The following is a 21,840-nucleotide window of genomic DNA, read 5'->3' on the forward strand; positions in this document are numbered from 1 at the left end:
AAAAAGCTAACACTCTCTGAGATATGGCCTCTGCAATTATACTCCTTTTCTCAGATTAGTCTGCCTGCCGCTCTATAATCCTTGTGGGTTATTATGAGCGAAGGAGCCTGGTGGAGAGGTTTTCGGTGATCAATCTTAAACCATCCTCTCTAATTTTCCACGGTCAGCGCTTTCATCCTGCCTGCCCTTGTCGCTCGACTGCGCCAGCCAATTACGGCCCTAACTATGTCAGCTTATTACAGGACAGCCATGGCCCTTGCCGCCGTATTGACCTGATGCGATAGGCTTGGACCTTCCAACCTCCAGGCTCCAATTAATTACTGCAGTGCCCTTGTTGAGCATGCAAACCCAGAGAGGGTTGAAAAAATAACGCAGTCAGCGTACCTGGTTGTTGTTATTTTCTTTCCATGTGGATTAGGTTTAATTAAACTGAACACATGCATGAACACTGGAGCCTTATGACAGGTAATAAAGACGAGATGAGACTTCATTGGCAAGGCATTAAAGTGGCAGATTCCTGGACTTGTTTCCTGGCCTGCGCTGATGTGCTTTATGCTGTCTCTCCTGATTTTCTCCCAGGCTCATTAAGGACAAGAATACCAGAGAACTGACTTCCCTCAGTGTGTGTGTGTGTGGCTGTTTACTGTTAGCTAATATGGGGGAGATTGGAAATGTCTGAAGTGAAGTACCAGTTGCACGTGTAAGGCACCGTATTGACTGTTCACTTTGTTATTATGACTAAAACAGGGCTTTCTGGATATTATACCAGGCATCTATGATGAGAGACAAATTGCTGACCTGCAGGCTTCTGAATTAGGACAATGAGGAAGAGAGATATTTTGTGTATGTGCGTGTTTGCCTATGTATCTGTGTGAGGAGCTCAGTAACACTCAGTGAGGCTATTATTGATTAGACAGTTCTATTATTAGCTGAAGTAGACCAAAATCTGGCTAGCTGATTGGCTATTGCATTGGGGTCATTTCATACGCTGACCTAACTAACTAATTGGAATTATATCTCTGTCACCAGCACACAACAGGCATTATATCTGATAACCAAATACAGAGCAGAGATGAAGGTTTGTAAAGGTGGATTTTAGCAACCGTAATACAATCATAACACACATAGAGTTAAACATCAAGTCCATCAAAGTTCTTTTCTTTGTACGTACTCCCAGCCAGGTTGCCAGGTTCCAGTGCTTCTTTGATTTATTTAGCTTTTTCACCATTGCTGCTTTTGACTCACTGTTGACTTTGCCTGAGAAGTGCAGTCATGTGACTTAGTTTTTGATTACATACAGATAAAGAAGTAGAGGAAGAGAAAGGCAGAATAAATTTTAGGAGTCTAGTTGCATTAAAAAAAGGATAAAGGAAAAAGTTATGAACAGTGAATGTTCTCAGAGCAAATGTTGAGAGACAGCAGTGTGTGGCTGGAGCTTGTCCTTCAAAGTGACAGATCTTACCCTCTTCTAAGCTGACTGGAGTCTCTTCACAATATGAGCCCAGTGGATGCTTATTTTACTGCCTAATATTTAGGAAGCCTTTTATGCCAGTGTGAATATTACACAAAATAACATAAAAATGGCGCTGCCTGTGAACAGCATGGACACATGAGCGAAACCTAGTCCAGACCAGCTGCTGGTGGAGATAAGAAAGCTGAAGGACTCAGTCATTAAAGGGACAACTTTTTTCTTAATTATTTTTGCTAGTGAACATTTGACAGGGATGTTTTCACTGGCGCAGGCATTATCCCTGAGCTGTTATGATGAGTCAACGTTTCAATCCACCTCGTGCCATTTGGCCAAGGCATTCCCTCGGACAAGAATAGTTGTTTGTCTCCTTCCTCAGTGGAAAGATACGGCGAGTCAAGCTCACGTGGGGCCATGAGTTCCTTTTCAGTCTTTGCCTCTTTTCACAAGACTTTCAACTTCTTTGATGGCACCCTCAATGTCCTCCCTCTCTATAAATGTACCTCTCTATTTTCTCTCCACTTACCCTTTCGCCCTATTCTCCTCCTCTCTGCGCCCGCCTTTTCAGTCTGCTGTGGACCTTCGGTCTGTTGTGTGTTTGTGTTTTCTGTGTGAGAGAGAGAGGCTGAGACAGAAACGGACAGCATGAGGGATGGCAGAGCTGTACCACTGTGATGGAGCAGAGGGAAGGAGGTGTTTAAGCCATTACTGACGGAGGCTAAGTGGTGCCACACAGTCCTACTGCCTGCCCATCTTAGTGCCATGCTGGCCTCTACCCAAGTCATTAAAGTCTCTTGTCCCAGCTGTGAAATAAAAGGTCATATCACCGAGGGAAAATCTGGGTATGTGTTAAATCAAATTTATTGCAGCTGTATCATTGGTTCTCTGTTCTTACCTCCACTTGCTGCTGAGAGGAAGATGGCTCCTAACCAAGAAAAACAACAATAATCTCCTCTACCTCTCAAAGCAGTCACCCAACTGATGCCTCAATCTACAGTCCCCAGCCAAGTCCCCTCTATTATATTACTGCTGAATGATAGCTCCATTCTCAACCTTGAGTGTCATTCTCAATATTTGAGTGAATAACTTAAGAGGCAAGCAGTTTAGATGGCAGGAGTGCAAAGATGAAATTGCTGCCTGTCAGTGCCAACCTTGAAAATAATCTCTCTAACTCCACACACCCAACACTTTGAGTCTTTAGCCTCTGCTGTCAGCGCAGGGTTCTGCTCCATAATTAGTGGCCGGCTTATTATAGGTTGCTCGAACCAGGCTAGGGTTCCTCTCCTCCGGGAAGGCGAGGGGGAGGAGCAGGGAAAGGAAGGGACTAATTGTTGGCTTTACTGTGGAAGCTTCGTTGCAGGATGAATGAGCCAATTAATATGCAAGGAGTGCAATGTCCTCCCTGCGCAAGGCTAGGGAGGAATAGCAGTGGCTCATTCGCTGGGTGTGTGTTGAAGAGGGGCCAGAGCTAAGAGGCCCAAAAGACACAAAGAATGCCTCTGTTTGAAGTAGAAACCGATGCACAAAAACAGAGAACTGAAAGGCTTTCTTCACTCTTAAACTAAACGATGCAAATTGTGAATTGACTATAATGAGCATACAAGTTGGAAGTTGACTTCGGGTTAGAATTTGATTAGCTTTGCAGTTTATAGCATATTCTTAAAAGAGATCATCAGTAAACCCCATGATAATTTTGACTCCAAACATAATGTGGAAAAACAGATAAGCCTTTAATCAGCCTAGTCCCAAATAATATGATCAAACAGAATATCACAGTTATCAAACTGTTATGTCCTCACATCCTTGTTTATTCACTTTGAGCTCACGGCTCCGTTTGTGTTGTGATTAAAATGTGCACCGAAGGTTAACAAGATGCCATCATCCCTCAAGGTAGGAACTTTTGTAATTTTAGGCACAAGGCTGTCATCAGGATAAATGTTTTATCAAAAGTAATAATTAAAAATATATATATTAATAAGAGCTTCTTTCCTTTCATTTTAGTGCTGGAAACTGTAAAAATGGAAGTGAAAGTCAGTTTTTCAAGGTTGCACATGAACACTGTAATAACATAATCTAAGTCAAAGGCTTTACTGGGTTTTACAGTTACAGTTATCACGTCAGCATTATTCTCCTAGTCATTCGAGTGGTTATAAATCAGTTCAGCACTAATAAAGTAAGGAGACTGTGAGGGAATTGATTCAACGGGAGATTTTGGACAGGAATAAGGAGTTATCGGTTTCTTTTAAGCATGCATGTAATTATTTCTTCTCCTTTTTGTCTCAATTGTAGATAAATACTCACATACAAACAAACCTAATCACAATGCACTTAATACAAAGACACAGAACAATAGTTTTTTCTCTCTGGGCTACACAGTAGAGCGTTTCTTTTCTCCTCTTCACAGGAAGCAGGGACAATGGCTTTATCAATGTCCATCTTTGTTCTACTGGATGACATCCACTCAGTTGAGTCTTTACAAAACACATTCCCCGGGCTGTGAAAGAAGCTATTATTTTGCTCAGTGTTGTATACTTGAAAGACGCCGCCGCCTAATTTCTTCTGCTAGCTGCAGAAACAGTGTTGCTTTTGTTTTGGTATACAGACACTACTGTATCAGCAGAAAGAATGTGCTGCTGTTGCTATTGGCTATCAACACATCAAATGAAATCTAAGACAGCTGCAGACGTCAATGTCAGCCCTTCCTACTCAGCACTGTGGATGGGCGCCTACTCCATTTGCAGTCGCATGTGTGATTTCACTACTGTATCGATGATTACGCAGAGATGCCTAAGGCTTCTTGTTGAGACTACAGGAAAAAAATTAGAAAGCCAGCGATGAACTTGATAGAATGGCATGTAATGATTCAGAGGTAAAGAAATATGATAGCCTCATGTGTAAAATAGATGCATTGTTCCATTGTCTGTCAACTAAGCAAACATCTACCCCATCCGAGGACTCTTACTGGCAGAAGTGATTTAAGATTCCTGCTTTTTTTAATTTAGTTTATGCTCATGTGCTCAAACATCTTGCTGCATTGTTGCACTGTGGGTAGTTACTATCAACAGCTTTCTAACAGGCCTGCGGGCATTTCTCTAAGAACATTTTTATTGGGCTCCAAACCAAACGGATGAAAGCAGGAAGCGATCCTTCAGCTTGATGAAACCACTGCAGTTGTAGCTAAACATGGTAAATACGCACAGAAACACACAGTAGTAAAAGATATATACTATGTATATATAGAGCTGCTCAAGTGCATCTAAAGTGTTCTCTGATTTGACTTATATATCACATTAACTTGCATATAGAGTTGATATGACAGGGATATGCAATACAAGAGAGAGGGTGCGATGGAGGAGGATGATTCACTGTGGTGAGCCTTAAAAGGAACAGGAGGAGAAGAAGATGCACATATATGACATCGGACAGCCATACACCTTGTTGTCTGATCGTGTCTTTATGTTTATCTGACATTAAGACTTGGATGACTCTTAACTTCTTACACCTTAATGAAAGCAAAACTGAAGTCATTGTGTTTGGGCTTCCTAAAGATCCCAACTTCTCTCTTGACTTTTTGGGACCCCTAACCTCCGATTGCACTTCTTCCATTAAGAGTCTTGGAGTTATTTTTGACAATGCTTTTAAACTTGATAAACAAATCAGCTCTGTAGTTAAGGGATCTTTTTATCATTTACGGATTTTAGCCAAAGTCAAGTCTTACCTTTGCAGGAACGATCTAGAAAGAGTGGTCCATGCTTTTATTACTTCACGGCTGGACTACTGTAATTCCCTCTATGCTGGCCTAGATCGTTCCTGTCTACATCGCCTTCAACTGGTGCAGAACGCTGCCGCTCGCCTGTTGACCGGTTCAAAAAAAAGAGACCACATCACTCCGGTTCTCTGCTCTCTCCACTGGCTCCCAGTTGCTTTTAGGATTGATTTTAAAATCTTACTGCTGGCTTTTAAGGTTTTAAATGGCACTGCACCTTCTTACCTGTCAGAACTCCTTAGTACTTATCGCCCCAGGAGATCTTTGAGGTCAGCCGATCTGATGCTTTTAGATGTTCCCAGGTATAAATTAAAGACAAAGGGAGAGAGGGCGTTTGCTGTGGCTGCACCCAGACTGTGGAACAGTTTACCTCCTCACGTCAGATTCTCCAAAAGCCTAGAAACTTTTAAAACTGCTCTTAAAACTCACCTCTTTTCATTGGCTTTTAGAAAGGTTTAATTTATTTGTTTATTTATTTTTTATTTGATCAGCGAGGTGTTTTACGAAATTGTGTTCTATTGTATTTTTATCTGTATTTACTGTACAGCACTTTGGTCAGCCTTGGTTGTTTTTAAATGTGCTCTATAAATAAACTTGACTTGACTTGACTTGACTTTATTATACCCATTATTTTGGTTCTTGATTTCAATTGGCAATCTCTACATTTACTCTGTCACAGGCTGGGTCTGTGACCCAGCGCTCTGAGTACATTTTGTATTTGTCTCATTTTAGATTTGTGATTAGTTCATGTCTCATTCTTATTTAGCTTTTAGTTGAGGTTAAAGGCAGTCATTATTTATTGTTTCCTTGGTTTGTGTTTGGGTTCTTGTATCGTTCATCACATGTTAGGTCTGTTAAGCTTGTGTTGTCATGTCTAGTTTCAGTGTTTCCTGTTTTACTTTGAAGGAGTCGTGTGTTCTTTGTTCATTGTATTTAGTTTCACTTCCCCTGTCCTGTCATTAGGCTCATGTCAGTCAGCTGTTCTATGGCGTTATTTTTGTGCCACTATTCTGAGCGCACGTAGAAAAAAGTTTGCAGGTGCAAGTGTTGCAATTTGAGGACAAATTTATTTTGAGCGAAGAAAAGCTCAATTTGGGTGAACAAAATTAATTCCTGAGTGCAAAAAATTTATTTCAGTGTTTGCTATTATCCACACACACACAATAGCAGCCCCCTCGCTCAGTTTTTGCATTTGCGCTCGCTCACAATGTATTTTGCTCGCGCTCTCAACATTTCTGTCCGTGCGCGCACAACTCTTTCTCTACACCGTTATATTTGTGCCACAAAACCAGCCAATCACAGACTTGGATGCAAAAAAATCTGCTTGGCTGTTCTGGTCTCCAATCAGCTCGAAATGACGAAATGCAATATCCCAGAATCCGAAAGAATCTCCAAAAACGTTAGAACACTTATGCAAATATGTGATGTCTTGATGAATCGAGCAGGTATTAGAAGTTCACACAGCAACATTCTCACATGAAAATATCTTAAAAGTTTATTTTGTGACCCAGAAAGAGTAATATTTCAAACTCCGCCACTCTGTGTTCCTCCACCACTGCCTCATTTGAGTTTTGGACGAAATGGATTCTGGGATATTGCATTTCGTCATTTCGAGCTGATTGGAGACCAGAACAGCCAATCAGATTCAGCTGATTTTAAAGTCTTTTATTAGTACAGCTGGTGTGGCTGATGGGGGATTGCCCCTGCTTGCATGTAGAAAGTTAGTGAGTGATCGTGGCCTTGCTATTGCAACAGAGATTTGTACTTGCCTGCAAGTAATAGAGGGCTTGAAAGACTCTAGGTCTCAGCACATGCTGAAACTTGTGTATCACAGAAAACACATGGCTTCCCCTGGTACACATCAGGTCAGCAGTAGACGTGGCACTGACAAGGACTGCAGAGAACAGGGAATTTGCACAAACCCTGAGGAAAAGAAAAGCAAAACATGACAGAAAAAAACTGGCAAGCCAAAATGCCATGCCGTTTTATTCTGGACACGACATAGGAGATAAAGCCTTCACCTAAAGTAACTCTTTCTCATTTACCACATGTTGAAATGTTGGCTACCTTGGTCAGAAATGATCCTAATTACAGCTACTACAAGAAAAGCACCTCCAGCAATCATTTACATACTAGACCTTTGGGACTGGAGGTAGACTTGACAGTATGTCACAGGCAGTTCTCACACAATGCTCCACTTACACATCTATTGCAGGTCTGCGCTGGCCTTTCAGTGAAAAACCTTTTGATCCATCTGCTCTCCTGCATGAAGAGAAACTCAGCATGGCAAAACACGGAAAGGCAACAAACAGAATGCCAAATGATCATCCACAGAGTTTAAAACATCTTCTCTTTTTCTTGTATAATTCATCATTCTTTACTGCTGAAATTGAATTGATTAAAAAGAAGATTCCTCTAAATAAACTGTCTAAATTATCTTCAGTGGCCTGAAAGGTAGTATATCCCCCCAAAAATGGCTATCAAATGAAATGTGAATTCAAGAAAGGGCATGCTGTGATGTCTCCAGTTTATTAGCACTAATGATCACCAGAACCAACGGTAGCCATCGAATTCCTGATCTTCTTGCTTCCCCTGAGACTCTGCTGTAGAAACTTTTACACAGTTACCCTTTCAAATCAATACAAGTACTGTTAATGTTTAATGGGCCTGTTAGTGTTAGTGCACTTCCTCGCGTCCTGTATTTGGAGGGTTTGACTTACTCCTCAAAAATGTGACCATGTTTGAAAGTAGAAGGCGGGCTGCAGATTGTGTGTGGCAAGTACACTTCAAAGACGTTTTCCCCTCATACATTCCTGTGTACACAGACTTCATTTTGATCATCGTTTTAAGCTTAATAACATGGAGGGAAATCATATGCAAACAAAAGCATGCTTATCGATCCAGTCATCACGAAGACTCCCAAACAGGGACAGGTGAGAACGACACCCCATGCCGTGCTCCTTTTGTGTGCCTCAACAATGTTTACAGGACCAGATCTTCGTTGTACATCCATTCACAGTAAACCGATGTGATAATAGCCCTCGTGGAGTGTCAGAGACTGCACAGAGTGATGCTTTCTGACACTAATTGTTCTTTCATCTTAAGCAGCGGCCTCTTAGACAATCTCCAAAGTACTCCGTAATGAGGTCTGTTATGGTGAAGGGAGGAGGCGAAGGAGGCAGAGGCATTGAGCTGACTGTTGACATTCTGACACGTTTTGTCATGAGTTTGTTTATTTTATTTTTTCCCTGTGGTCATATTATAATAGAATTATCTACCCTGTCCTCCCTTAATCCTGCACTGTTATTGCCTGTGAGGTGATCCAAGCCTGTTCACTGAAGAACATCTGCAAACGAGGAAGATGTGTTCTGCTGGCTGGCTCGCTATATACTTTATAAAGTGGATTTTGAGATAACAGCCATGAGATTAAAATCCAAATTGCTTGACCAAGCAGAAATAACTATATAATTTACCAGGAGTGACCTTGTGCATGAGAGGAGTCCAAAGTTGCTCCCATTTTTCATGAGCTGAACTTAAAGATCTGAAACATTTTCTACATACACAAAGGACCCATTACTATCAAATATTGTTCACAAATCTGTCTAAATCTGTGTTGGTGAGAACTTCTCCTTTGCTGAGATAATCCCACCTCACAGGTGTGGCATGTGAAGGTGCTGATTAGACAGCATGAATATCTCACAGGTGTGCCTTAGACTGCCCACAATAAAAGGCCACTCTGAAATATGCAGTTTGATCACACAGCACAATGCTACACATGTCGCAGCTTTTGAGGGAGCGTGCAGTTGGCATGCTGACTGCAGGAATGTCTACCAGAACTGTTGCCTGTGAAATGAATGTTCATTTCTCTGCCATAAGCTGTCTTCAAAGGCATTTTAGAGAATTTGGCTGTACATCCAACCGGCCTCACAATCGCAGACCACGTGTAACCACACCAGCCCAGGATCTCCACATCAGCATGTTCACCTCCAGGATGGTCGACCAGGTGGAGACCAGCCACCCGGACAGCTGCAGCAACAATCGGTTTGCATAACCAAAGAATTTCTGCAAAGACTGTCAGAAACCGTGTCAGGGAGGTTCATCTGCATGCTCGGCATCCTACTCGGGGTCTGGACCTGACTGCAGTTTGTTGTCGTAACCAACTTGAGTGGGGAAATGCTCACATTCGATGGTGTCTGGCACGTTGACAGATGTTTTTACTGTTCAGGGCAGATGGCAGACAGCTTGTGTCGTGTCGTGTGGTTTGCTGACATCAACGTTGTGGATTGAGTGGCCCATGGTGGGTTATGGACAATGAACACAAGTGCATTTTATTGTTGGCATTTTGAATGCACAGAGATACCGTGTTGAGATCCTGAGGACCATTGTTGTGCCATTTATCCATGACCATAACTTCATGTTACAGCATTATAACGCACGGCCTCATATTGCAAGAATCTATACATAATTCCTGGAAGCTGAAAACATCCCAGTTCTTGCATGGCAGCAGACATGTCACCCATTGAGCATGTTTGGGATGCTCGGCTTGCCGTATATGACAGCATGTTCCAGTTCCTGCCAATATTCAGCAACTTTGCACAAGTATTGAAGAGGAGTGGACCAGCATTCCACAGCCCACAATCAACAACCTGATCAGCTCTATGCAATGGAGATGTGTTGCACTGCGTAAGACAAAGGGTGGCCACACCAGATACTGACTGGTTTTGCGACATGTGTAGCATTGTGCTGTGTGATCAAACTGCATATTTTAGAGTGGCCTTTTATTGTGGGCAGTCTAAGGCACACCTGTGAGATATTCATGCTGTCTAATCAGCACCTTGACATGCCACACCAGTGAGGTGGAATGGATTATCTCAGCAAAGGAGAAGTTCTCACCAACACAGATTTAGACAGATTTGTGAACAATATTTGATAGTAATGGGTCCTTTGTGTATGTAGAAAATGTTTCAGATCTTTAAGTTCAGCTCATGAAAAAGTGTGCGTTTATATTTTTGTTCAGTGTAGATTACAGGAAAGAAAAAAGCATCAACCTTATCCTGTATTCTGCTCAAAGCTGATAGTGTGGCATCATGGATGTGGTAGTCGAAGAATTGGGGAAAAGTGCTTAACAGACCACCTTTCATAAAAGACACATTTTATTAAAATCAAAGGTTATATTGTTATTTATTAGGCAAATAAGAATCCAAATTCACGTTTTTATACTCAAAATTTGAGTTGGCATGCTGGACTTCACAGACAAGTCCCAAACTAATGAAGCTCAGAAATCCAAGAAAATAAGTATAATTGTGTAACTCCTTTACTCTTTTTTCTGCTTTTCTGTAAAACAGTGAATTTAAACATTCATGGATAACACTAATTAACCATTAAAGAAACATAAAAAATGATTTTGGTCATTACCAATCCCGTAAATTTAGGCAACTGTGGCATAAACCTTACATTGGGTGGTGATCTAATTAATTTTGTTAAGCACTCTACATAAAAGAGACAGATGGTGGTGGCTAACCAGACCATCGTAAGCCGTGACAGTATTTTAGTTCCGTCGGTATGGGCTTCCCTTCAGGTGTGAAAGCTCGACACAAATGAGAAACCTCAGCACATTTTATCAAGACGCCAGATGGCGACATGGCAGTGATGCAACTGCACTACATCTACTCTTACAACGAAGGCTTGTGATGCCAGAGAAAGCTTGAACACTGGTACAAAAGCTTAATTGGAATTTAATTTGGATTACACCCCACACATCCAGAGTCCTCCTCTGATGTGCAGCATTTTCACACGTTTGTTGGTATGACTTTAAAGGCTCTCAATTCGTCTGAAAATCAAGAGACATAACTAAGAATGTGTATTCTAATTACATGTAAGCATCTGAGCTCACGATTCACTTCATCTAACTACTTTAATTGGGTATCAAAGATTAATCCAGTCATTGTCACGGTGGCTGGTGAAAACGTAGCAGTAAGGCAGTGCTTCTTGAGAAGCCATTACTGCTCCAATAGGACGCCTCGCTCATTATCTTCCCCTTTAGTAAGGGAATCAGTTAATAGTTTACAAGGAAATCACTGAAGTTAGAGGAAAGGACACCATGGTCCTTTTTTTCATTCTTTAAGCCATCCATTGTTGAAATCGATTGTTCCGCTTTAGTGATTCTCTAAGGAGCCATTTAGACTGAGTTGGCTGTGGGCTGCACCATGTGCTCTCTCTCTTTTTCTTTCTGTCTCTCTCTCTCTGTTTTTCCCTCACTCTCATTCACACACACACACACACACACACACACACACACACACACACACTAGAAACCAGTGGCTGAAGGTGTTCTTAATGGGCCAGAGTTTGATCTACTGTCAAGCAGCCAGAGATATACAGTTTCTACTGACTAGAGAAGCACCCCCAGAGGTGGATTTATTTTGTAAGGGGAAATAAATCCACCTCTTGGAGTGTAAGCCTTCGTGTGTGTGTGTGTGTGTGTGTGTGTGTGTGTGTGTGTGTACTCATTATCTTCCAAAAAGCGTGTTGTGCATAATTGTAATGCACACTCTTATTATCTGCTTGCACTTTCTGCAGTTTCTGTCTCAGCATACTATACCTGTGTATTTACATACATGCTAACACACACGTGCACACTGTGGTTTAGTATATTACATCAGTTGCTGCTTTGTGATTAAAATGTTTGAGCTGTTAGCTTGCAGCTTCCTTACCCCTTAAGGCTTCTTATGGGAGTATTTGCACCCCACTCCCAGAACCACAGAGGTCCACACACTGTGGGATTAATTAATAGCTAAACCCATACAGCACACTTGCACACATACATTCAATATGAATGGAGGGATACGGAGCAGTTGGGAAAAATGCAGATGCAGAGGGTGGAGGGTGGTGGTGGCTCGCGATGATGAGTAAAAACATCCACTGAAATGGAGAAGACAGAAAGCAAGGTTTGTCTTTTAGGTGGAAACAAAACAAGATAGAGAAACAGCGGAAGAGGGAGAGGGTTACAGCTGGCGAGAGGGGAAAAAATGTGTAAACAGAGGATACAGCACAGAAAAATAGAATTAAAGCAACAAAGCAAGGGTGCATTGTAGATTTGTGGACAGATTCTATCTGGTATGTTGGTCATGTCACACAAGGGAGGCCTGGCTAGACAAGGCTGTGCATCCACTATGCTCCCCTCTGCTTATTGATTATGTCAGCAAGTCCCCTAGCTGGGTTCTGTGTGTGTGTGTGTGTGTGTGTGTGTGTGTGTGTGTGTGTGTGTGTGTGTGTGTGTGTGTGTGTGTGTGTGTGTGTGTGTGTGTGTGTGTGTGTGGCTTGATATGCACACAACTGTGCAGTCTGAGTATCGTTCCTTTTAAAAGACGGTTTAGAGTAATGCCATAAATCATCTTCGCAAACATATAATTTTAAATCAAAGTTGGCTTTTAGGATTAACTATCCTGTAGTGGTAATGAATGCCATTACGCACGTGACGCAGCACAGAAAAACAACTCAAAATTCCACATTTTGCTGATCCAAACTTGTCATGTAACGCGTACACACTGAATGCACTGCAATTTTGCAAAAAAAAAAAAAATCATCCTCCAAAAAATTAAGGGAAAATAAAGTGATGATAAATTCTTCCTGATGCTGCTAAAGAAAAGGAAGAAACACAGATTCTGGGTTCATCCTATTCTCACAAGAAAACAGCAACGGGGAGAATTTCAAGGTTAGATCCACGACTCGAAGCTATATCACGGCTGCTTTAGTACATATTTCAGGATGTCAGGGGGGCAGATTGAGCTCTTGTTGGCAGATTTGGGCCTATATCTGAAGAGGCAGAGAAATCATTTCAGAGAGCTGATTGCCCCAGAACAGCATCTAGCTGTGTGTCTGAGGTAAAATAGTATCATTTTACTATTTGCATATCATTAAGTACTAGTGTGTATTTTGAGCTGCAAGCACACTTGTTAACAAGTGCAGTGGTCCAATTTGGTGTGAACAGCTTCATTAAACATAAGTGAAAAATATTTTTCAATATATTGAAAGACGGACATCATCCTCATGTAATGTATGTCTTTCTAATTTGTGTTGGATGACCTTAAGAAGATCTTTATAGTCCTTCTCCCAAACAAATAGTTTTGGTGCCTTAATATGGTCTTGTACTAAACTTGAACCCCAATCATTGGGTTGAAAGCCTTGCAGGTTTGTTCCAGTCCCCGCAAATACACCTAGCTGCTAACATGGAAAGGAGAACAAATGACTAGTACAACTGCTTTGCTGGTGAATGACCAGTTTCACAGGAGGACTACAAATGTGTGTTTGTATAGATATATGTGTGTGTGTGTGTGTGTGTGTGTGTGTGTGTGTGTGTGTGTGTGTGTGTGTGTGTGTGTGTGTGTGTGTGTGTGTGTGTGTGTGTGTGTGTGTGTGTGTGCATGTATTCTATGCCTCCTTAAGAGCTTTTAAATAAAAATAACTATTGCTCATAGCATCCCAGAGGCTGTGATCAATCACTGTCATCAATAAAGACAGGCCAGTTTGTCAGGAAGCACCCACTAGCCTTGGGGTCTGGCGGCAGCTGCAGAGGAGGTTTCAAATCGTTGATGGTCTTTTCCCATTAGTTGTACTAAAGAAATTGTCTCTGCATTTTTATCCTGCTGTGCAATTAACACTTCTCAAGGCTTGGAGAAACAAAAAAGCCGTCTTTTGATAAGTTAAGAAACTACAATTTTTGTACTGTCATGAAAACAAATCACTACATGTATATACAGTAGGCCGTATGAATCATTTCAGAGCCGACTAGCACAGTTCATTGGTTAACACTTTGGTTCGTTGACATGGCTTGAAGCCAGCAGAGCTCCTTTCTACTTTGGAGGGAGAGGTAGTTTGTTGTATTTGTCATATTAAAAGATGTGATGAGGCTTTTTTTAACTAGTCCAAAAGGAGAAAATAGAAACTATTTATAAGCACATGCAAAAAGTTTTGCATCCATTTACGACAACCTAATACGACTGGTCACAGATGGGATTCGTTAATTTAGATGAGATGAGTTCCCAAAGTTTCAACAAAACTTGGGGAACTGACAAATCCCTTCTCAAACTGTCAAAGGTAATAAAAGCCCAAAGTGTTGTATTTTCAGTTGTTTTGCCTATTGGTGGACAAAATATGCTGTCATCAACTGTCACAGGACTCATAAACTCATAAAATTTGGGTAGATGTAATCTGGCATGGGACAAGTTCTTAAGTCTGTGAAGGTTCTCGGTCATCCAGTAGGGAAGGAAGAGAGTAATGCAGAGGGAAATTACTCTCTGCATTTAACCCATTCACTCAGTGAATGTGAGTGCGAGTTGGTTATCACAGGTAGAGAGAGAATAAATGAGCACAAGCACACATTCATGTATATCTGCTCAATCAAAGCGATCTCTCAGATCCACTGTACAGCATCCTCAGTACTACACTGAAATAATTGTAGCTATTACCAGGAGTCCCATCTTGCTTTAGCAAACAGACAGTTTAACCTTTAGACTGAAGGTACGATGAAAAAATAGATGCTTATATTTGCCAAAGGAACTACAGTAGGTTTTTTGATCTGTACAGGTGCATTTAGACATAGCAGTAGTTTGAGCTAAATGCTAGATGTACTCTCAATGTTTACATGTTCATGAAGCAAATTAGATGTATTCTTCACATACTGTAATGTCCTTTTTATATTACAGTATTAGCCCCATGAAATAAACACTAAACACATGGTACAGCTCAAAGTGACGTCATTCATTTTGAACAAATGACACAGGAAAGGGAAATTGTTGCCAAATTATGACACTAGAGGTGAAGAATGCCTGCACTTAACTTTACAGCAATCTCTCTAGTTGTTTGTGAGTGACCATGAGAACACATACTGCAAATACAACGTACCGAGCTCTTGCATCCCTATCAAACTTATGGTCCATAATCTGCTACATATCACCGTGTTGTCACGGTGTTGTTTAACGGGAGGGGCGTCCAGCTGTTAATCTATCGAGACAATAAACTGCTGTGTGCAGTTGTTTTCTCAGCATTTTGCAACCCTTTCTCCACGCACACGCACACACACACACACACGCACACACACACACGCAAAGAAACATATTGACTTAAAGTTGAACAATACAGGTTATTTAGCCTTTTAAAGAAGCTACAGCTCAGATTTGAGATTATATGCTTTGCTGTGTGACTGGATTTCATATGATTTTTACCACAACTGAGCTTTGTACAGATGCAGATCTGGTGTCACTTCCACAGACATATTTTTAAATCAAATCAAATCAAATCACTTTTATTGTCACATCACATGTGCAGGTACATTGGTACAGCACATGCGAGTGAAATTCTTGTGTGCGAGCTTCACAAGCAACAGAGTTGTGCAAAATACAATAACATAAACAGGCAAAATATACGAATGGCTAAATCTGAAACTAATAAATATATGTACAAATGGACCTCTGTTGGTGAAAGCTTGTACATAAACAACTTCAATTAGTCTTTTAAATATTGAGGGTATTTACACAGCGATAGGTAGAACAAGGAGAGGACAGTTTGACTATTGTGTGCGATGTTTTAAAGTAGAAGGCAGGAAGAGAGTGATAAATCGAGGGATTGAGAAGTGTTAAGTAAATGCTGACACACATCCACACACACACATACACATAAATTCCACAGAAGAGGAGTAGACACAGGTCATGCTCAAGTTCAGGCCTCCTGTGCCATCATCAGCTTTTCCTTGTGCTCTGACCTTTGACCTCACTTTAATTCAAATGGAACACTCCTCGCTTCCTTTCTGAGTGCGTCTCTGTCCCTCTCGGTCTTTATCTTCTCATTGTCATCATCTTGCAAACTCTGAGCTCACAGTTCCTGAGTACATCACACAGTGTATTGCATGTGTGTCTTTAGAGGCAGTAGAGGATTTTGTAAATGACTTTTAGGCTGGGAATCTATTAAAGCACAAGTCAAGTGAAGGGAACATTAGACTTGAGCAAGTGTCCTAAGTAACACAAATCAACTCTCAGGATTTGACTGATTTAAACCAATTTAAAGCCACTGCAATACTTTTCATTAGTGACACAATAGTGTTATCTTACTGAGAAAATTAAATCATTTAGAATGTAGTTGCTCTTAAAAGTTGTTCTTCAAAGTCTGCTTTATGATGACTGAATAGACTTTCAGGATGTTTGCCTGAAGACAACCACTTGACATGACTTTATAGCAGATGTAAAAGTTGATTGCACAGGATTTTGTTGAAATAAAAATGACTTAAGTACTTAAAAAATTCATTTGTTCAGTAAATCCAGTTAAAGAGAATTCCTTAAAACCAGCAATAGTGAAATTTCAGTTTGTCACCATTTTAATTAACACCGTTAGATATTTGAATAAGTATCCTGCCAGTTTATTAAACTTTTAACATTTAGGTTGGTTAATTTGAATATCAGGGTCTAGTTCATGGGAGAAGGAGACTGAGAGATGGATTGGGTCGTGGCTAGGGATGGGTATCGAAAACCGGTTCTTGTTGAGAACCGGTTCCCACTGTTTCAATTCCTTGGAATTGTTTGCCATTTATGCAAACGATTCCCTTATCGATTCCAGTCGCCCCGAATGACGTCACCACGTTGCGGAGCGTCATTTACCTGGCAGGAAACATGGCGGCTCAAACGCTCAAAAGTTTGATTATACTTTACGAGAACGGATGACAACAGGGAAACTTGCAATACTTGCAAAGTAGAGATTTCATTTAAGGAAACACTACGAATATGCAAAAGCATTTGCTCACAAAACACACGATGACCTTAAATGAATGTCGTGTTTTTAATTCCGCTCCGGACTCGTGAATCTCAGCCCAGCAGCAGCGGTAACGTTTGCACGTCCTCTCCTGTTAATGCGGCAGGTAAATAATCAACTAACAGTGCATATTATGTTAGCGCGATCTGCCTTATTACAAAACCTGCCATTACTGTGCATTTAGGTGACCATGATGAGAGAGACAGACAGAGTCTGGCTCAGATGCTGGCAGTTCTCGCTGCAGTCTACCGGTAGCGTCTCCTTTCAGACCAGGATAGACGAATGTCACCGAGCAGTGACTAAGTTTGTGGTCAAAGGCTTGCACCCATTTGTCACAGCAGATGCCCCCAATTTTCGGTAAGTGAATGTGTTTAATTGTAGGCAGGACATTACTGGATATTCTTGTGTAATTGCTACAGAATAATTTATGTTATACTTTGTTATTGCTACAGAAGAATATTTATTTTATTATTTTACATTTACAATTTTTTCCCGGGGACCCTGTGACACCCCATTGAAGAGCCGTAGGCTGGATCTCTTAAGCTCTCACTGTTGGGTTTGTAAGGCCATGTTACTCCTAAATTTCTATCTTGTTCAAAGAGAAGATATAAAACAAAGTTCAAAGCTAATCGACTTTAGTGTTCTCCTTTTTTAAAAAGAATCGATAAGAGAATCGATAAAGAATCGAATCGTTAAACAGAATCGAAAATGGAATCGGAATCGTGAAAATCTTATCAATACCCATCCCTAGTCGTGGCTGTTCGTTCTGGTGAAGAGAAGGCTGAGTTTAAAAGCAAAGCTCTTGATTTACCGGTTGATCTAAGTCACTACCTTCACCTGTTGTCACAAGCTCTGGCCGAAAGAAGGACATTGCAGATACAAGTGGTGGATATAAGTGATTTTCTCCATAGGGTGGCTGGCCTGTTCCTTGGTGATAAAATGAAGAGTTCAGTCACTTGAAAGAGGATCTGAGTAGAGCCGCTGCTCCTCCAGACTGAGAGGAGTCAGTTAAGGTGGTCCAAGCATCTGACTCAGATTCCTCCTGGGCACCTCCCGGGGAGGTGTTCCAGGCATGTCTTACCATGAGGAGGCCCCAGGGTAGAGCCACGACAGGCAACAGTCTCACATACCCAGCTAAAGAAAAGAGTGCCAAAAAATCAAATTTCTTTTTCTAGGATCTTTCCATTGAAATACATCTTGATTTCAAACAAAAGATTTACCTCCCAAAAATGTTTGTAGAGCAAAAATTACAATCTGCTTTCCATCTGACCTCCATATGTGTGGGCGGATAGAATAAGTCATACTGCAGTCAGGGCTTGTAAATTGGCCAGTGAAACAGTCTAAATCCCCTACGCATGAGAGTTTCTGTGAGAATAATCGGTAGTAGTGTGTGTGATATCTCCGCACATGTAATTCTAAATTGAAAGATTGATTTTTTTTTCATAATGAAAGGCAAAGGGCTGGGAGGGAGGAGTGAAGAGTGTAAGCGCAGATGAATGGATGGATAGATGACACATTTTCCCACATTTCTCCTCAGGCATTCAAGCCAGAGATGGTGCAGAATGCAAAGTGGGTCCAAGCCGTGCACACCTATATGTGTGCATTGTGTCTCAGTGTGTAGGCGTGTATTGATTGCTGCAGGTTGATGTTTTATTAAACAGAGGTGAGGGCAAAGAAGGGAGTGTCAGAGAGTGCCCCTCACTGTTGGTAAAGCCTCTTTCAGTTGGCCTTTTGCTGCTTTTCCTGCTTCTTCCTGCTTCCATTCATCCCTTTAATCAGTGCTCATCACCTCCTCACTTCTTACTTTCTTTTTTTATCCATTTTTTTCACGCTCATTGAATCCAGCTCACAGCTTTTCTGTTTCTGTTATAGTCCTCCTTTACAAGCAATTAACTCACAATGCTGACATGTGCTTCTTGTGCATGTACTCATCCCGCTCTTTGCATTTTTGCACTGCACAACCTTGTCGCCTCCTGCTTTTTCACTCAACCTCAGTGCTTCTTTCCTGCAGTCTCTCTTTACTCTTTCTTTCTCACCCTTGTCCTCCCACTTCCCCGCCTCCCCTGAGGAAAGCTGATAAGTTGGTTAGAGCAGACACGCCTTCACGCTCTCCTTCTCGCCTCTCATTTCCTCCTCCTACATCTTCCAGTGTTTGAGATCCCGTAGACCCCCGTGGGATCTATGAATCCCTGATGTCTCTCTATCCCTCATTCCTCATCTTCAACCCTTTCATTCGTCTTCCCTCTAGTCCAGGAAGTGAGATAACGCTACATGCGTCCATGAACTTCTACTCGCTTTCTTCCTCTTCATTCACCCACACTCCTCTTTGGCTCCAGAGGAAAAGCACACACAAACACAGACACACACACCCACTGAGACCCAGCAGTAGTAACCATGCTGCATCTTGTAGAGATTGTGCGCTGTTTGTTGTCAAACAGTTTAAAAACCAAGTATTGTGAAGCATTCCATGCATTTGTGTTCATTTCCTACAGTGCCCATTTCAAAAATCTCGCCACTTTTCTTTTGTACGTTTGTACCCTTAAAACTATTCTCCCTATCTTACAATCTGGGAATAGGGGTTAAGAGGGGGTTGCATGTTGGAGAGCCAATCAGCTGGTCCAGTCATGACTAGGGATGGGAATTGATAAGAATTTAGCGATTCTAATTCCATTATCAATATAACTTATTGATTTGATTCCTTATCAATCCCAATCATTGGGATCTCATTGGCTCCGTTTTGAGAGTCACCACCATTGTTAAGCAGAAATAAAGACATTATATTCATGCAAATTAAATTGCATGCTGTGGATCACATGTTTGAGCATGTTTGTTGAGGTATTTCCCCTCTTTGTTGTGATCAGTGTTGGAGTCATTACTCAAAAAAGTCATTGTTACACATATTGCATGAAATAAGCAAAAGTAATGCAGTACTTTCCTTAACTTCTGGGAAAAAGTCATTCATTATAAAACTCATTACATTACTTTCATGTTACTCATGTTTCATGTAAAATAGCTGAAACACACTGTCTCATAATCACCATTTAACAATTTTTACTTGAGTCTACAACCCCACACACCAACACAAATCCTAATGAGATGTTTGTATTCTACTAAGATCTTTCTCTTAGTAGAATACGAAGCTGGACGCACAAAGCAAAAATAAAAACCAGCACAAGAAAGCAATCGCCACAGTGATTCTGCTTTAGAAATGTGAACAGGTAGAAAGGGAGGCTGATTACTCATCATCTTGTTACCTCTTAATGTTGTGGCTGACTCATCTATATACAGTTTGTAAATCAGAAAATATTATTTAGGTTTAAGGCTAGTTGCAGAATCCTAACCATAACCCTAACCTGTATTCAGTTTTAATATTGCCTTTTTTAGACAAAGATACTGTAGAATGTCAGTTTGTTTTGTTTTGGGTTTTTTTTATTTCTTTTTACTGCCTTAGGGTACAGATATGTTAGAAATCAGCTGGTTATTGTAATCTGTACAAAAAGCAAATGTATTTAAAGTTGTTTAAATATTTTTCGAGCATTCTGTATCTGCAAGCAGACTGCATCTTAAATTGGGCTGCCATAAAATGCTCTTCCTGTGCCCACTGTTCTGGCACTGGTGTAGAAAATACCCTCAGCAAATAGGACATGGCTTCAGACAAAACATCTACAAGTGGGCGTTTGGCCTTAAGAGGCCCGCGTACAGTAATTGCTAACTTCACACCTCCTATTCAAGCTCAGTTGAGTGGAGAAAGGCTCATTTCTATTTTTGAGTCATATTTCCAGCAATTTGAAAAACATGCAATCACACATGTGAATGAAGCACTAAAACATTGCAAAAGACGTTTGTTGTGACTTGTAGTGGCAAGACAGGCCTTTCCCTGGCTTTCCAACCTCCTTCTTTGTATTCCCTCCTGTTTCTTCCCACCTTTATGTTTAAGAAGAGTGGCGCACATGTGGAAACGGCATGTGTCGGTGTAGCAGCAGCTCTTTCAGGGTGGCCACTGGCCTATTGATTTTCTCTTCGCTTTTTTTCCCCCTCTCTCCAATAATGCCTAGCAGAGGATGTCAGACAGATTGATTGGGATAGTGTGGTTTGTGTGCTTTTGTGCCGGCACCGGCCGCAGATCACTCTTCGTCATCGTTTCATGTTGAATGAAATGTGCAATTCGAACACTTGTCCTCCCCTTCGGACCGTTGAACAAAATGCCACAAACAATCAATGGCAAAATCAAACACACATACTGTAGACGGAACGCAAACACCAATTGTCATCCGACTCCCGCCCGAGAGGAACATTCGCTGATAGAAATCAAACACGGCGTTCAAAGGCACAAACAAAGCTTTAGGACAGTTCCTGATGAAGTACTGTAGATCGGCTATTGTAGCAGGACCATGTGTTGTTTAGCTGAAACGTTGCAATTTGTTTTTTGAATGCAAACTAAAGCTATCTTGGGGGAAAAGGAAAAAAAGATTGAAATGTTTATTTCTGCTCAGTCACTGAGATTATTTTGCTGAAAGTGCATTTCTGAAATCCCAACGTGCAACAGTTTAATGGCCACTGAACCTCAAACAAAAGCAGCTTCTCTCCAACACTGTTTCACTCTGGACTCATTTCTGCCTGTACCGCAATCCATTTCATACAAAGAAAGGTTGTGTTTCTGTGAGAAAACCATCTGAGAGCACCAGCAAATGGTAAAAAGAAAAGTCTTTTCAATCCCCAGGACTCGACTGAAATGCTGTGACACTGAGATGAATGTTAGGAGGCCGATATAAGAAGACATAAGCAGCTGAAGCATATCTTAGAAATG

At 41.2% G+C, this 21,840-nt stretch overlaps 1 protein-coding gene across 4 annotated transcripts in view; it reads left to right on the forward strand.

The window, feature by feature from the left end:
- The window catches only part of lsamp (limbic system associated membrane protein), a 237,099-nt gene that overhangs the window by 43,439 nt on the left and 171,820 nt on the right, over positions 1 to 21,840 (forward strand). For 2 of the 4 annotated variants that reach the window (XM_080888801.1, XM_080888802.1), the window contains exons 1-2: positions 16,982 to 17,139; positions 17,218 to 17,390. The exons of the other annotated variants lie outside the window; for them this stretch is intronic. In XM_080888801.1, coding sequence (XP_080744927.1) covers positions 17,131 to 17,139; positions 17,218 to 17,390 — 182 coding nt within the window. In that variant the 5' untranslated portion in view covers positions 16,982 to 17,130. Of the gene's footprint in view, positions 1 to 16,981; positions 17,140 to 17,217; positions 17,391 to 21,840 lie in introns of those variants that run through there. 4 annotated transcript variants of the gene reach the window in all.

The sequence above is a fragment of the Rhamphochromis sp. 'chilingali' genome, assembly GCF_963969265.1.
Source record: "Rhamphochromis sp. 'chilingali' genome assembly, chromosome: 8".
NCBI classification, from domain to species: Eukaryota; Metazoa; Chordata; class Actinopteri; order Cichliformes; family Cichlidae; genus Rhamphochromis; species Rhamphochromis sp. 'chilingali'.